At 43.6% G+C, this 16,368-nt stretch overlaps 2 protein-coding genes across 5 annotated transcripts in view; one reads left to right on the top strand and one right to left on the bottom strand.

Moving 5' to 3' along the window:
• RUFY2 (RUN and FYVE domain containing 2) overlaps positions 1 to 16,368 on the top strand; it is a 142,445-nt gene that overhangs the window by 104,650 nt on the left and 21,427 nt on the right. The window lies entirely within an intron of this gene.
• The window catches only part of BLOC1S2 (biogenesis of lysosomal organelles complex 1 subunit 2), a 40,352-nt gene continuing 28,488 nt past the window's right edge, over positions 4,505 to 16,368 (bottom strand). For all 4 annotated transcript variants that reach the window (XM_073685610.1, XM_073685613.1, XM_073685612.1 and 1 more), the window contains exons 5-6: positions 11,067 to 11,171; positions 4,505 to 4,657 (exon numbers count right to left, since the gene is read on the bottom strand). In XM_073685610.1, the coding sequence (XP_073541711.1) occupies positions 4,626 to 4,657; positions 11,067 to 11,171 (137 nt within the window). In that variant the 3' untranslated portion in view covers positions 4,505 to 4,625. The remainder of the gene's footprint in view (positions 4,658 to 11,066; positions 11,172 to 16,368) is intronic.

The raw sequence follows: 16,368 nt of genomic DNA, 5'->3' as shown, positions 1-16,368 counted from the left end.
ATACAATTCTTTGTTTTCTGCCTGATCATTTTTTGGTATATGACACATGAGCCCATTCTTTATTTGATCATTTAAGCGGTGCTAGTCCTCCCTTGTTTCAAGTGAAGATAAAACTGGCTAGCATATTATGGGGACATGTTCACTTTCCTTAGCTCAATCAGCAGAAATAATATTATGTAGTTTGAAAGGAGCCATCAGAGAATACAGGATGTATAGTTCTGTGTGTGCTGCACTCATAAGGTGAGAGATCTCCCTCCTGTCCCAGCCGAACATCAGCCCTCTCATATTACACACATACACAGCAGCCTGCTACTCACTGGTCACCCATGCAAGGGTACACTCCCCACTGTTTGGGTAAGAATACAAGGAGAGAACAACGGAAAGGACACCATTGTAGGCATTTACTACAGGCCACCTGGGCAAGCTGAAGATATGGATGAACTCTTTATGTATCAAATGACCAAGTTCTCCAAAAAATAAGACGTAGTGGTCATGGGAGATTTCAACTATCCAGACATTTGTTGGGAATCTCTCTCAAGTAAAACTAACAGGTCAAGCAAATTCTTATCCTCTCTTGCTGACAACTTTATCTTCCAAAAGGTAGGGGAGAAAACAAGGGGATCTGCTACTTTGGATCTAATCCTTATAAACAGGGAGGAAATGGTTGAGGAGGTAAAGGTGGCTGGGACCCTAGGAGGCAGCGATCATGCTATTATAGAATTTTGGATAACTAGAGGAGGAAGACATGTGAAGACTCAAACTTCAAGGTTAGATTTTAGAAAGGCAGATTTTAAGAGACTCAGAAAGAGAATAGGAGGGATCCAATGGCTGGATGTCCTTAAGGACAAAAATGTCCAGGAAGGATGGGAAATTTTTAAAAATGAGATTCTCAAAGCACAATCGTTAACAATCCCGAAAAGTAGGAAGAATGGGAAGCATTTAAGGAAACCAGGATGGATGAACACAGAACTTAAACACATGCTAAAAAGAAAGAAAGAAATGTTTATTAAATGGAAAGAGGGAGGCATATCTAAAGAAGATTATAATGCAGTCTGCAGATCCTGCAGGGCACGTATCAGGTTAGCTAAAGCTGACAATGAATTAAGGCTTGCAAGAGATGTCAAAAGCAATAAAAAAGGATTTTGGGGGTATGTCAAAAGTAAAAGAAAAGTCAAAGATGCTATAGGATTTTTACAGGATGAAAATGGAGAAATGGTAAGAGAGGATGTTGAGAGGGCCGAACTTTTTAATTCTTATTTTGCATCTGTTTTCTCTCAGAAAGAAAATGTAACATCAACTGATCTTCACTGTCCTTTTAAAGGAATAGAGGAATCAAAGTTATCTGTAAACAGAAAGATTGTGAGGGAATATTTAGCTAACATAAATGAGTTCAAGTCTCCAGGTCCAGATGAATTACACCCCAGAGTACTGAAGGAGATCGTAGAAGAAATTTTAGAACCACTCTCCATAATCTTTGAAAATTCTTGGAGAACAGGAGAAGTCCCAGAAGACTGGAGAAGAGCAAATGTTGTTCCTATCTTCAAAAAGGGGAAGAAGGTGGACCCAGGGAACTATAGGCCGGTGAGTCTGACTTCTATACCAGGAAAGATCTTTGAACAAATTATTAAACAACATGTATGTAAGTACATGGATAAGAATGAAGAGATTAACCAGAGTCAGCATGGGTTTGTATCTAACAAGTCATGTCAGACTAACTTAATTTCCTTCTATGACAGAATCACTGACTGGGTGGATCAGGGAAATGCTGTAGATATAGTATATCTTGACTTCAGCAAAGCATTTGACAAAGTATCTCACACCATCCTTATTGAAAAAATGACCAAGTATGCAATGGACCAGGCAACTGTTAGGTGGATTCATAACTGGCTTAGTGATCGGACTCAAAGGGTGGTTGTAAATGGCTTCACATCCAGCTGGATGAATGTCTCAAGTGGGGTACCACAGGGCTCCGTCCTGGGACCTGTATTGTTCAACATCTTTATCAATGATTTAGATGAAGGAATTGAGGGTAAACTGATTAAATTTGCTGATGACACAAAGCTAGGAGGGATAGCTAATACTAGAGAAGAGAGAGAGAGGATTCAAAAAGACCTAAATAAACTGGAGCAGTGGGCAGCAACCAACAGAATGGTTTTTAACAGGGAAAAATGCAAAGTACTACATCTGGGCAATAAAAATGAAAAAAGCATATACAGAATGGGAGGAATAGAGCTAAGCAACAGTACATGTGAAAAAGACTTAGGTATACTAATAGATCATAGACTGAACATGAGTCAACAGTGTGATGCAGCAGCAAAAAAGGCAAATACAATTCTGGGATGTATTAACAGAAGCATACAGTCTAGATCACGTGAAGTCATTATCGGTCTTTACTCCTCTTTGGTCAGACCTCATCTGGAATACTGTGTACAGTTTTGGGCACCACATTTTAAAAAAGACATAGACAAACTGGAGCAAGTTCAGAGAAGAGCGACCAGAATGGTGACTGGTCTGCAAACCATGTCCTATGAGGAACGGTTGCAGGATTTGGGAATGTTTAGCTTGCAAAAAAGAAGACTGAGAGGAGACTTAATAGCTGTCTACAAATATGTCAAGGGCTGTCACATTGTAGAAGGAACATCTTTATTCTCATTTGCACAAGGAAAGACTAGAAGCAATGGGATGAAACTAAATGGGAGGAGACACAGATTAGATATTAGAAAAAACTTTTTGACAGTTAGGGTGATTAATGAGTGGAACAGGCTGCCACGAGAGGTGGTGAGTTCCCCTTCAATGGACGTCTTCAAACAGATGCTGGACAGACATCTGTCTGAGATGATCTAGTGAATCCTGCTTTGAGCAGGGGGTTGGACCAGATGACCCAGGAGGTCCATTCCAACTCTACCATTCTATGATTCTATGATACGGGTACCCCTCCCCATAGTTACACCTCCCCACGGGTACCCCTCCCCATAGTTACACCTCCCCACGGGTACCGCTCCCCAGTTACACCTCCCCACGGGTACCCCTCCCCAGTTACACCTCCCCACGGGTACACCTCCACTCATGGATACTGTGGACTTAACTACTTCCATTATACTCCCCTCAAACGTTATTTTTTATGTATTTTGGGCTAATAGGAGAGCGAACCTGTCCTCATACTATGCTGTTCTTAAAGCGCACCTGTCAGCAGGATTGTGCTTAGTAAACCACACAAGTCAGGTGGGCGCCGTTACACTGAGTAAAATGATACCTTTGATGATGAAATCCATCCAGTGATTCTTTTATAATCTTTATTTTCAGTTCTGTCATAATGATCTACGTGTGCTCTGGTTCTCTCATTATGTATTCATATCTGTGCCTTGTGACAGGTCACTGTGCTTTCAGTCACCTGCCTACTGTTTTAAATACTGCCTGTGTAATTTCTATTCAAAAGTGAAAATTGACATCACCAATATGGTCGCTGCGGCCCGCGCATGCGTAGTACCATCTTTTGGTTGCCGAGATACCACTGCGCAGGTGCGAGCACCATTTTGCTAGAGGAAAAAGAAACTTGCCTGCAGCAATATGGTTCCCGCAGTCCACGCTTGCGCAGTGCCATATTGCTGCACCCAAATTCTTTTTCCTGATGCAAAATGGCGCCCGCGCATGCGCAGTGGCATCTCGGCAACCAAAAGATGCTACTACGCATACGTGGGCCGCAGCGGCCATATTGGGGGATGTAAATTTTCACTTTTGAACATAAATTAAACAGGCAATATTTAAAACAGTAGGCAGGTGACTGAAAGTACAGTGACCTGTCACAAGGCACAGATAGAAATACATGAATACATAATGAGAGCACCAGAGCACTATGGCAGAACTAAAAGTAAAGATTATAGAAGAACCACTGGACGGATTTCATCATCAAAGGCATCATTTTACTCAGTGTAACGGCGCCCACCTGAAAGTGTATGTAGTTTACCAAGCACAATCCTGCTGACAGATGCGCTTTAAACATCTGCTTGACTTAATTTTTTTCCTTTAACGGTGCTGGAGCCAGGTCTGGACACTGCTGTCATGTGACCAAGGGCCAAGCCTATCATTGGACATTTAGCCGCTTTGTGACAGCGATTTATCTAGTGCAGACTTTCTCTATAAGATACTTTACATTGCTCTGTTTGTGTTTTATGTCATCTCTTCGGTTTTACATGTAATTACGCTCATATTTTTAACAATACCTTCCCTAGCATTTGTCCCAAGTTCTCAATGTCATAATTCTCTCCCAGTGTACCTTGCCTGTATTTAAGTGCCACTATTAGTGGACATCAGCCTACCATTGATCCTTACCTTTCCTCCATTCCCCGGAGTCTCATGCTCTTGCTTTTACCTGTTATGCTCCATGTTTTTGCATTTTGTCCTGTAAGGTTTATGTACTGTCTATGAATGTGCCCCATACGTTGTACCCTGTTCCGACTTGTAAAACTTAAATATAAACCTGTAAACTATATAATAAAACTCAGTATTCGTTAAGCTTATTTTTAATAGGTTTGTAGTAAAAAGCTTTGTCGATGGTGGCATAGTGACATAGGAATCCTCCTTTGGCATTAGGACTTTTGCAATATTGTTGTTTTGTGGAAATGTCTCTATCGTTTCTCCAGTTTTTTGAACTTTGCTTCTGTAAGAAAAAAGAAATTACTAAATATTAACATGTTGAGGAATATGACACTAAAGCATACTATCACAGCATTACAGACACTAGTATAAGGATCCTTCATTGTTACACGACTATAACCCCTTTAAAGACACCAGAATTTTGGACGACATCTTTTTTTTCTATTGTTTCTTTTTCTGAAAACCAACTTTTTATTTCTATGGAGCTACATGAAGGCTTGATTTTGTGGTAAGGGGTTTATTTATTTTAGATGACACCATTTTGGGTTACATATATTGAAAAAAAAATGGTATTCATTTTTCTCGAAGGGGGGACAGTCTATGGGAGAAAAAAAAAACACAGCAATTGCAACATTTTTTGTGTCATTTTTTATATTGTGTTGGGTTTTAGCTACACACTACTGTGGGATAGAGTTCTCTCCTAATCATGTCTTATGTAGGAAGGGGCAGTCATTACAGGCAAGGTGCAGCAAAATGCAGTATTACATGGCGGATAAATGGGTAACCATGTAATAAATAGGCAGCTTACGTCTGCTAGACTGGAAGCTCTAAGGAAGGGTTGTCTTTGTGAAACAAAACTTGGTCACTGTCATTTCAACAAAATTTGCATAAATCAATAGTACAAGAAAATGTAAGAAACTTTGTAATATATCTTGTCAGAGAAATCTGTTTTCTTCTCCACTTATGGGCCACTTCTTTCCCTCTCCTCTGTCTGCTCTGAAAAAACTGCTCAAATCCGTGTTAGGGTATGTGCATACGATGCAGAAATGCTCAGGATTTTTTCCTGAGCGTTTCTGCATCTCTCTGGCAGGAAAAAACGCATGCGGATTGTACATGCGGTTTCCTGCCAGGGACATGCGGAAATGAAGCGGTCTTCACTTTCATTTCCGCATGCGGGTTGACAAGCGCTTCCCAAGCGATTTTAGCATCACTTGGAAAGTGCTTGTCAACTTCACACTATATAAATCCATGCAACCGGCATGGATTTATACAGTGTGTGAATGTCAAAAAATAAATCTATACTTTACCCTCTGATGGCCCCCGGTGTCCTGCTTCATCGGTCCCGGCTGCCGGCAGTGAAGACTTTAGGACCTTCCGACGTCAGCGTCACGTGACCCGTCACATGACTCTGACGTCAGCGAAGGTCCTTTTTCATTCAACCGCGAAGTGCCCGGGAAGCCGGCAGGAGCGCTGCGCGGGCCGTCAGAAGGTGAGAATATATATATTTTTTATTTTATTCTTTTTTTTTTAATGGTACCTGGGTCTGGATGAGAGTCCTCTCATCCACACCCGGGTACCATCCGCACATTAGACCGCATGAAAAGCGCATCAACATATACAGTGATGCGGATTCCATGCGGTCTAATGCAAGTCAATGGCGGCAAAAGAGCAGCGTTTCCGCAAAATTAATTGACATGCTGCGGATGGGCACAGCACATGCGGATTTCCATTGGGGAACATTGCTGCCCTTCTACCATGCGTTTTTCATGCGTTTCCGCGGCGTTTACGCAACTGCAAAAACGCCGCGGAAACGCATGAAAAACGCATCGTGTGAACTCAGCCTCTGTCTAAGCAAGACAGACTGCCAGCTCATGAGAGATCAGATTACACCTGTCTAAGGAAGACTATGGAGAGTAGCGGTAGCAGAGTGTTGTTCTGCTGCTTTCTAGTACTTGATTCACAACTACTGTGCTCAGTATCGCTGCTAAATGTCTTCAATACTGTAGCTGAACGTGGTACATAAAAGCAGGAGAGTAGGACTACCTCTTGTCTATGTATGTGCGGTGTATGGAGACATCATAGCAGTTAGTCTCCACCCAATAGCTCAGAGACAACTAGTAGATTTAGATCCTGTAGACTTGGAAGTAGGCAAAAAATGCAGAATACAAGACTTATATTGGCCAGAAATAGTGCTACTTTTCATGCATACACAGGATAGTTTGTTGAGAGTGATCACTTGAAACTGCAAATACACTGCAATACTTTTAACAGCTGAGCATTCACTTCAGTTGCATCCCGAATCCACAAATTAAATGGAATCTTCAGAATTCATGATGCCCAAACCACAGGCAGCATGTATCGTAGCCTGGCTGCACACTTGCTGCCAGGTATATTAGTCTCTGAAATTCTCCGTCAATTCAGAGGAAATATACTTTTTTCAGGGCTGCTGCAGGTGATTGGCAGCTCTCTTCCTATGTACATGCAAGGGACAGAGCAGTCAATCACCTCTAGCAGTGCTGGGAGCCGCTGGCCAGGGGCAGAGCAAGACTAGTCTCATCTCCAGCTATGGCCCCCTGCTGGATCTTCAAAGTATAAAGTCTCTGAAATGTCAAAGTGTTTCAGAGGATAATATACAGGTGCATCTCACTAAATTAGAATATCATCAAAAAGTTAATTTATTTCAGTTCTTCAATACAAAAAGTGAAACTCATATATTCTATAGAGTCATTACACACAGAGTGATCTATTTCAAGTGTTTATTTCTGTTAATGTTGATGATTATGGCTTACAGCCAATGAAAACACAAAAGTCATTATCTCAGTAAATTAGAATAATTTATAAGGCTGTGTGCCCACGATGCGTTTTTTAAGCATTTCCGCAGCGGCAAAAACACTGCAGAAACGCTTAAAAAACGCTTGGTAGAAGGTCTGCCATGTTCTCCAATGATAATCCGCATGTGCTGTGCACATGCTACGGAAATTTCTGCTGCGGATTATCATTGCAGAAATCCGCCGCCATTGACTTGCATTAGATCGCATGTATTACGCATCACTGTATATGTAGATGCGCATTTCAATGTGCGGATGGTACCCGGGTGTGGAGGACAGGAGACTCTCCTCCACACCCGGGTACCATAGAACCTGTGAAAAAACGAATAAAATAAAAAATAAATGTTACATTTACCTTCTGACGGCCCCCGCTGCGCTCGCCCTCCCTTGCCGGCAGATCGCGGTGGACTGAAGGACCTGCGCTGACGTCATAGTCATGTGACGGCAGGTCCTTCAGTGTACTGCGATCTGCCGGTAAGGTAGCACAGAGCGATTTTTTATTTTTAACCATTCTTCAAGGTCACAGTATATAAATCCATGCCGGTTGCATGGATTTATATAGTGTGACCAAGTTGACAAGAACTTTCCAGGTGATGCTAAAATCGCTTGGAAAGCGCTTGTCAACCCGCATGCGGAAATGCACGTGAAGAACGCTTCACATCCGCATGTCCCTGGCAGGAAAAACGCATGTACAATCCGCATGTACAATCAACATGTACAATCAGCATGTACAATCCGCATGTACAATCCGCATGTACAATCCGCATGCGTTTTTTTCTGCCAGGGAGATGCAGAAACGCTCAGGAAAAATCCGGATCATTTCTGCCTAGTGGGCACATAGCCTTAGAAATAGAAAACGATACTCTTCGGTAACTCACTAGCAGGTTGAGCTCTAGATTTATTTCACTATGGTGAAGAGTAGGAGGACACTTGGATCACTGGAACCTTACACTCGTAGGCATTGTGCATGCGTTCAGCATTTCCAATTCAAAACGCTGTGTAAAATATGGGCGCTTTAAATTGCATTTATTTCTAGTTCATTTAAATGGGTGACAAATGCTGCAAAAATGTTGAAAGAAGTAACATGCTGCAGATTTGAAAAAACTCTTTGACGGTTCAAATCGGCACGGAAAAAATAAGCAGCATGTGCATGGGATTTCAGAAATCTCATTCACTTTGCTGGTACTGTAAAATGCAGCGTTTTTTTCCACAGCAAAAACACGCAGGGTGTGAACAAGCCCATACTATGCTATGCCACCTATATTGGTAGCGTTATAACAAGCTTTAGGTGCAGTCCCAGCTTTTAGTGTGGGTGCGTTTGGTAACATTGCAACAGATAAACCTTGTGGCCCGTTCATGTGCGAGTCCATACAGGATATTTAAGCTTTTCTTTGTTCCAATTAAACACTGGGTCCTACTCAGACTGATACTTTTTACATGCGAGTGCAGATTGGGTTGGTTTTACTAGCTTACAACTTTTTGAATGTTTACACACTTTTGGTGCAACTCAGTGGCACAAAAATGATGCGACTTTTTACACCAGCTCTGCCATGTTTTTGAAAAGTGGGCCGTGTTTAGCGGGGATGAGTGTGGGACACTAATCCCGCCAAATTCATCATAATTTACACAACAAGTGGCATAAATTATTAAAGAGATGTACTCCATAACAGCTGAAAGATGTGCTGAATTCATTAAGAGGTGCATGCCTTTTAATGAATTTGACACCTCTTACTCCAGCTAAATGCAGCTAAAGATCTCTATGTGTCCTCACTACATCGCAGCACAATACAAGTGAATGGGGCACTGAGACTGGGTCCAGTTTTTTGCAACTTACTTATTGTGGCACCGTTGGGATTGCAGTGTAAGTCCATTCACTTACATTGCGCAGTGACACTTAGCGATTACTGGACTCACACCATGACTGACGTTGCTGTGTAACCCCAGCCTAAGCTGTCTTGAGTGCGTACATGAGGAACAACACTATTTGAGGCCATTATATGACTTGTAACCTTCACTTTTTGTAGCTTTATCCCCTTTGCATTAGAAGTATTACATGTTTCTCTTAGCATGGTCAGCCTTTTTCTCCTTCCATCTTCTCACTGCTCCACTTACCAGAGGCAGAAATTGTAATTTGATCCCTCACTGCAGACAGATTGGAAACAGATTTGAGCAGTTTTTGAGCGTGACTGATCAGCGAGTAAGGCAAAAAGTGACTGATAACCTGATAAATGGAGAACACAGGCATTTTTAACTACCGTATTTTTCAGACTATAAGACGCACTGGACCATAAGACGCACCTAGGTTTTAGAGGAGGAAAATAAAAAAAATAAAAAATTTAAGCAAAAAATGTGGTCATGATGCACTTTTTAGGGGGAGTGGGTCTGCTGACACTGGTATAGGGGTAATGTCCCATAATTCTGACAATATCCCCCATCCTGGTATGGTATATATGCCCCCCCCCCCCCCTCCTTTTATACGTGGTCCCCATCATGGTATGCCTGGCATCCCTCCATTCTGGTATGCATGGAACCCCTCCATCCTGGTATGCATGGCACCCCTCCATCCTGGTATGCATGGCATCCCTCATCCCTGTCCTGGTATGCATGGCACCCCTCATCCCGGTCCTGGTATGCATGGCACCCCTAATCCCCATCCTGGTATGCATGGCACCCCTAATCCCTGTCCTAGTATGCATGGTCCCCCTAATCCCAATCATGCTGCACATAAAAATAAACACTCCTACTCACCTTTCTTCTCTCCTCCAGCGCTGCGTCCTGTCGGCCCGCACTGATCTCTCCATGTGAGCCGTGCATGGCAGTGACGTCATGCACGGCTCACAAGGAGAGATCAGCTGCCGGAAGTCACTGCTCCCCACGCTGGGACTGTGTGAACAGTGAGCAGTGACTTCACTCTCCTTCATAGCGCTGCGGCTCCTGGCTATCTCGTGTGCCCGCTCATTAAAGGGCATAAATATTCGCCCACGGGCGTGGAGAGAGGTTGAATATTCATACCCTTTAACAGCAGGCACAGGCGATTCCGGCAGCAGCAGGAGCCGCAGCGCGGCTACACTGTGTGCTGCTATTAAGGAGCATGAATATTCAGTGCTCCCCACGCCCCATGGCATGGGGAGCAGTGAATATTCATTTTCTTTAGCAGCAGGGACAGTGTAGGCTGCAGCAGGGACAGTGTAGGCTGCAGCGGGCGGCTGCTGCCTCCTGTGCCCCGCTCCTCCACCGTTACCGCTCCCCCCACACCCCACATATATATATACACCCCCCCCCCCCAACATTCGGACTATAAGACGCACCCCTCATTTTCCTCCAAAATTTTGGAGGAAAAAAGTGCGTCTTATAGTCCGAAAAATACGGTAAGAAGAAAATTGTTTCTTCATCTTTGCTTTAACTATTGATTTATGAAAAAAGTGTAATTACTATTTCACTACAGATGTAGGAGTTGAGTTATAAGGGTATGTGCCCACGATGCAGAAATTAAGCAGAAAATTTCTGTAGTGTTTCTGCATGTTCTTGTCAGTCAAAAACGCTTGCGGATTTTGCACGCGTTTTTACATGCGGATTTGACTTGCGTTTTTCAAATGCATTGGGACCTCAAATCCGCATGCAGAAACACACAAATAATGGACATGCTGCAGATTTTTCCGCTGCGGAAAATTGCGCAGCATGGGCACAGAACATGCAGATTTTCATTGGGGACCATGGGGCACGGATTACCAAGTGTTTTGCAAGCGTTTACGCTGCGGAAATTCCGCAGCGTAAACGCTTGAAAAACGGATAGTGGGCACACAGCCTTATAGTACACAACACATTGAAAACCACTATGTACTACCACAAGTGACTGGATCTTACCTAATCGTTTTGAATAGGCATCTAGTTTATACGCTGCATTCTCCAAAGATGCCACTTGTTCTTCTATCTGATTGATTTGTTCAAGATACGGCTGGAGACTTGAATCTATAAGAAAAATTATGAGTAATCCGATTAATTAAAGAAGCACTAGCATCTATATATTTTTTATTAAATGTGTGTATATGTGTATATAATGTAGTGTGTGTTAATACACTGTGTTCCAAATTATTATGCAAATAATATTTTCTCAGATTTTCCCAAATTACCTATATGAATTGCAGTCATTATAATTTTCCAGTCAAATAACTATTAGAGTACAATGGAAAGGTTTTTGTACAAACTGCCTATGATAACAGTATATTTTATAAAAAAGAAAAAACTCAAACTGCACTCAAAATGCATGTTCCAAATTATTATGCACATCAGAGTTTTCAACCTTTTCATTTTAATAAAGAACAAAAAAAATGGTCATTTTTGAAATTAGAAGCATTAGCAGGTTATTACAAACTGAAATCAAACAGAATAAAGTTTTGATTTGAAAACTATGTGATGTTACATTTGCACATAGGACCGCTTGTTCGAAAGGAGCTTCTGAACTCTCTCGTCCATTGAATTTGTCAGGTTTTGGATGGTTTCTGCTTCAATTGTTTTGCATGAGGACAGAATACCCTCCCAGAGCTGTTGCTTAGATGTGAACTGCCTCCCGCCATCATAGACACTCCTTTTGATGATGCTCCAGAGGTTCTCAATGGGGTTGAGGTCCGGGGAGCATGGGTGCCACACCATAAGTTTGCCCCCTTTTATGCCCATAGCAGCCAGAGATGCAGATGTGTTATGTGCAGCATGAGGCGGGGCATTATCATGCATGAAATGATCTCGATGGTCCAGATGGATGGAGTGGAGGATGGCTGGTTGATGGACACCCCATGCAAACACGGCTACGGCGCTAACAAGGAGGAGGTGGAGTAATGTTTTGGGCTGGAATCATGGGGAGAGGGATTGTCGGCCCTTTTAGGATCCCTGAAGGGGTAAAGATGAACTCCATAATGTATGTTGAGTTTCTCAAACAGCACTTCCTTCCATGGGTCAAGAAGAAGAACTGTGCACTCCGCATCAAGATCATTTTCATGCATGATAATGCCCCGTCTCATGCTGCACAAAACACATCTGCATCTCTGGCTGCTATGGGCATAAAAGGGGACAAACTTATGGTGTGGCACCCATGCTCCCCTGACCTCAACCCCATTGAGAACCTCTGGAGCATCATCAAAAGGAGTGTCTATGATGGCGGGAGGCAGTTCACATCTAAGCAACAGCTCTGGGAGGGTATTCTGTCCTCATGCAAAACAATTGAAGCAGAAACCATCCAAAACCTGACAAATTCAATGGACGAGAGAGTTCAGAAGCTCCTTTCGAACAAGGGGTCCTATGTGCAAATGTAACATCACCTAGAATAAAGTTTTGAGTTGAAAACTGTTTGATTTCAGTTTGTAATAACCTGCTAATGCTTATAATTTCAAAAATGACCATTTTTTTGTTCTTTATTAAAATGAAAAGGTTGAAAACTCTGCTGTGCAGAATAATTTGGAACATGCATTTTGAGTTTTTTATTTTTTTTAAAAATATACTGTTATCATAGGCAGTTTGTACAAAAACCTTTCAATTGTACTCTAATAGTTATTTGACTGGAAAATTACAATGACTGCAATTCATATAGGTAATTTGGGAACATCTGAGAAAATATTATTTGCATAATAATTTGGAACACAGTGTATACTCACCTACTGCTGCTCTCTCAGGTGTACAGCGCCGGTCTTCTGCTCTTCTCAGTGACGTCACCGCAATTGCGACTATCCAGCTCCCTCTATGCTTTGTGTGAGAGCTGGAAGTCTCTTACAATGAAAGTCTATATGCGCCTTGTTCTGACGCTCCTTAGAGTAACATTGAAAAGCCACCTCTGGGTCCGGCAGAGCGCAGCGTGACCCGGAGAGTATGCAGGGCAGTGACGTCTCAGACAAGAGGAGCAGAATGGCGCTGGACACTGGAGAGAGCACTGATGAGCGTATATTAATACACACACGACATGCATATATACACACATTTAATGCTTCTTTAATAAAATACATTTCTAATTTTTCTGTGCCAATTTTCAGATTAAAATTTAATTATTTTACTAAATATTAAAGAGGTATCTACCTGTACATATAGTTAGGTCCTGAAGTATTTGGACAGTGACATAATTTCATCATTTTGGCTCTATACCAGTACAGTATGCCCCCATACGTGTCCCTGAAACGAAGGGGTTGGCATAGGTAGTAATGACTGATGAAATAAGGATTTCTCAGGGAACTCTTTGAGAGAGATTCTCCTTGTGAAGCCACCAATCTCAGGACTTCAGTGTGCAATTGAAGATTAGAATCTTATTTTCCAGTTGACCAATATTTTCTCCCACCTCCAAGACTTCCCACTGTTTCTAAAATGGCGCTGTGGCCATGGGACCACAGGAATACAGGATGTCAGGATCCAAAAACAGACATGTCCCTCCTCGGGGAAACTATTTAATTCCTGATTAAGTCCAACAAATACTGATGATCTTCACTATAATAATAATAATCTTTTTATTTATATAGCGCTAGCATATTCCGCAGCGCTTTATAATTCAGACAATTTACAGACATTATCGGCACTGTCCCCTTCGGGGCTCACAATCTACATTCCCTATCAGTATGTCTTTGGATTGGGGGAGGAAACCGGAGAACCCGGAGGAAACCCATGCAAACACAGGGAGAACATACAAACTCCTTATAGATCTTGTCCTTTGTGGGATCTGAACCCAGGACCCCAGTGCTGCAAAGCTGAAGTGCTAACCTCTGAGCCACCGTGTTACCATCTCTGAAAAAAAACATTTCTTGCTGCCAGAGTCTAGTAGAACACCCAGGAAGACTTGTTTTTTCCTCTGTAATTGGTTTTGACATGTTTTATATTTAAAAAACAACACAGGGAAGCGAGAATGGCGGACACGTCCTCTACAGCCTGACTGCAGGCCAACTCGGTCCTTCCAAAAAATCTTTAAGGCAAGGTATAAACAAAATGTCCTTTACCCTAATATGAGGGAACAATTACGGTTATGCGATGATTATGGCGATACTAAACTTGTCTTTTTTTTATTTAAGAGGTGAAAAAAATCTAAAGTTTAACCAAAAAAAAACAAGGAAGAGAAATCCACTAATAAAGTAATTTTTTTTGCTGTACCAAAAGATTTAAAACAAGTAACATTTTAGTTACTCTTTAAATGCCGCTGACTGATCAATAGCCGTATTTAAATGGTTCAAAGTAGTGAATGGAGCTCAGCTCTGGCCGCTGCTGTTAGAGACAGATGTCGTCTAGCTCCTGAGCTCTCGTCACAGGCGGTCACCCCAGTGCAGGACGTACCGTTACACCCATATGTGCGAAGGGGTTAAATGACGCTTTAAACCACAGAAGCTTACAGAGAGGTTTCGCCTTTTATTCTGTAGGTTTCTGACCCATAGGGGTGGGACCCCTCGGGACCCCTCCCTGCCCGATGCGGTCATAGGGATGGGGAAAATTACTTGAACGCTCAATCATATTAATTTGGTAACAGGCCACCTTGTACCATTAGACAGATTATTTGTCAATTTTCCAATTACTTTGGAGCCTGCGAAAATAGAAGGACAATGAAAAAATGGCTGTAATTTCTAAACAGTTAATGTAATATTTTTCTAAAATTTTTGAATTTCAGTTGAAAATCTACAATTTGATGACATCTTGATGGCTGTGTTGTCCTTGTGAAAGGAGAAGAAATTATAAAAATTGTGTCAATGACCAAATACTTCTCGACCAACCAGATCTATAATATAAGGCGGGATGCGTGTCTCTGTCTGAAGCCTTGATAGACTGCGCATGCGTGACGCGCAGTCTGGCTCCAGACAGAAGCAGGCATCCAGCCATTACAGGTAAGAGGAGTGTATGGCGCCGGAGATCGAGGTATGCTTAGACACTGAACGCATACCGCGATCTCCGGCGCCATACTTACCTGACCGGGAGGAGCGTTGCCGCGGCGCCTCTCTTCGCTGGAGACCAGGGGCGGAGTGAAGGCGTCGGACCGGCGCGTGCGCATTGCGCTATCCGGCGCCATTTTACTGAAGACACATTTACAGTGTGTCTTCAGCAAAATGGCGCCGGACAGCGCGGTGCTCCTGCGCCGGACTCCTCCCCCGGCCTCCGGCAGAAAAGGATGCAGCAGCGCTGGAGTACAGAGAAGAAAGGTGAGTACAACTGTTTATTTTTTTTGTATGTGTGTACAGTGTGAAAGGGATGAGGGGGCCACACATAACAGGATTGTGGGGTGAGGGGACCATGCATATATCAGGATTGGGGGGTGAGGGGTACCACGCATACCAGGATTGGGGGTGAGGGGTACCACGCATACCAGGATTGGGGGGTGAGGGCTACCACGCATACCAGGATTGGGGGTGAGGGGTACCACGCATACCAGGATTCGGGGATGAGGGGTACCACGCATACCAGGATTGGGGGGTGTGGGGTACCACGCATACCAGGATTGGGGGGGTAAGGGGACCACGCATACCGGGATTGGGGATGAGGGGTGCCACGCATACCGGGATTGGGGATGAGGGGTGCCACGCATACTGGGATTGGGGATGAGGGGTGCCACGCATACAAGGATTGGGGATGAGGGGTGCCACGCATGCCGGGATTGGGGATGAGGGGTGCCACGCATGCCGGGATTGGGGATGAGGGATGGAGTGCCATGCATACCGGGATGAGGGATGGAGTACCATGCATACCAGGATAAGGGATACCATACACACCAGGATAGTGATGAGGGGTGCCATACATACCAGGATAGGGATGAGGGGTGCCACGCATACCGGGATGAAGGGTGATGGGTGCCAAGCATAACGGGATTGGGGGTGAGGGGTGCCAAGCATAACGGGATTGGGGGTGAGGGGTGCCAAGCATAACGGGATTGGGGGTGAGGGGTGCCAAGCATAACGGGATTGGGGGTGAGGGGTGCCACGCTTACCGGGATTGGGGGTGAGGGGTGCCACGCATACCGGGATTGGGGGAGAGGGGTGCCACGCATACCGGGATTGGGGATGAGGGGAGCCAGGCATACCGGGATTGGGGATGAGGGATGGGGTGCCAGGCATACCGGGATGAGGGATACCATACACACCAGGATAGGGATGAGGGATGGGGTACCATGCATACCAGGATGAGGGATACCATACACACCAGGATAAGGATGAGGGGTGCC

Source organism: Phyllobates terribilis, unplaced genomic scaffold (genome assembly GCF_046119375.1).
Source record: "Phyllobates terribilis strain yellow unplaced genomic scaffold, ASM4611937v1 Scaffold_5__5_contigs__length_657084704, whole genome shotgun sequence".
NCBI lineage: Eukaryota > Metazoa > Chordata > Amphibia > Anura > Dendrobatidae > Phyllobates > Phyllobates terribilis.
This window is presented reverse-complemented; position numbering and strand designations above follow the sequence as displayed.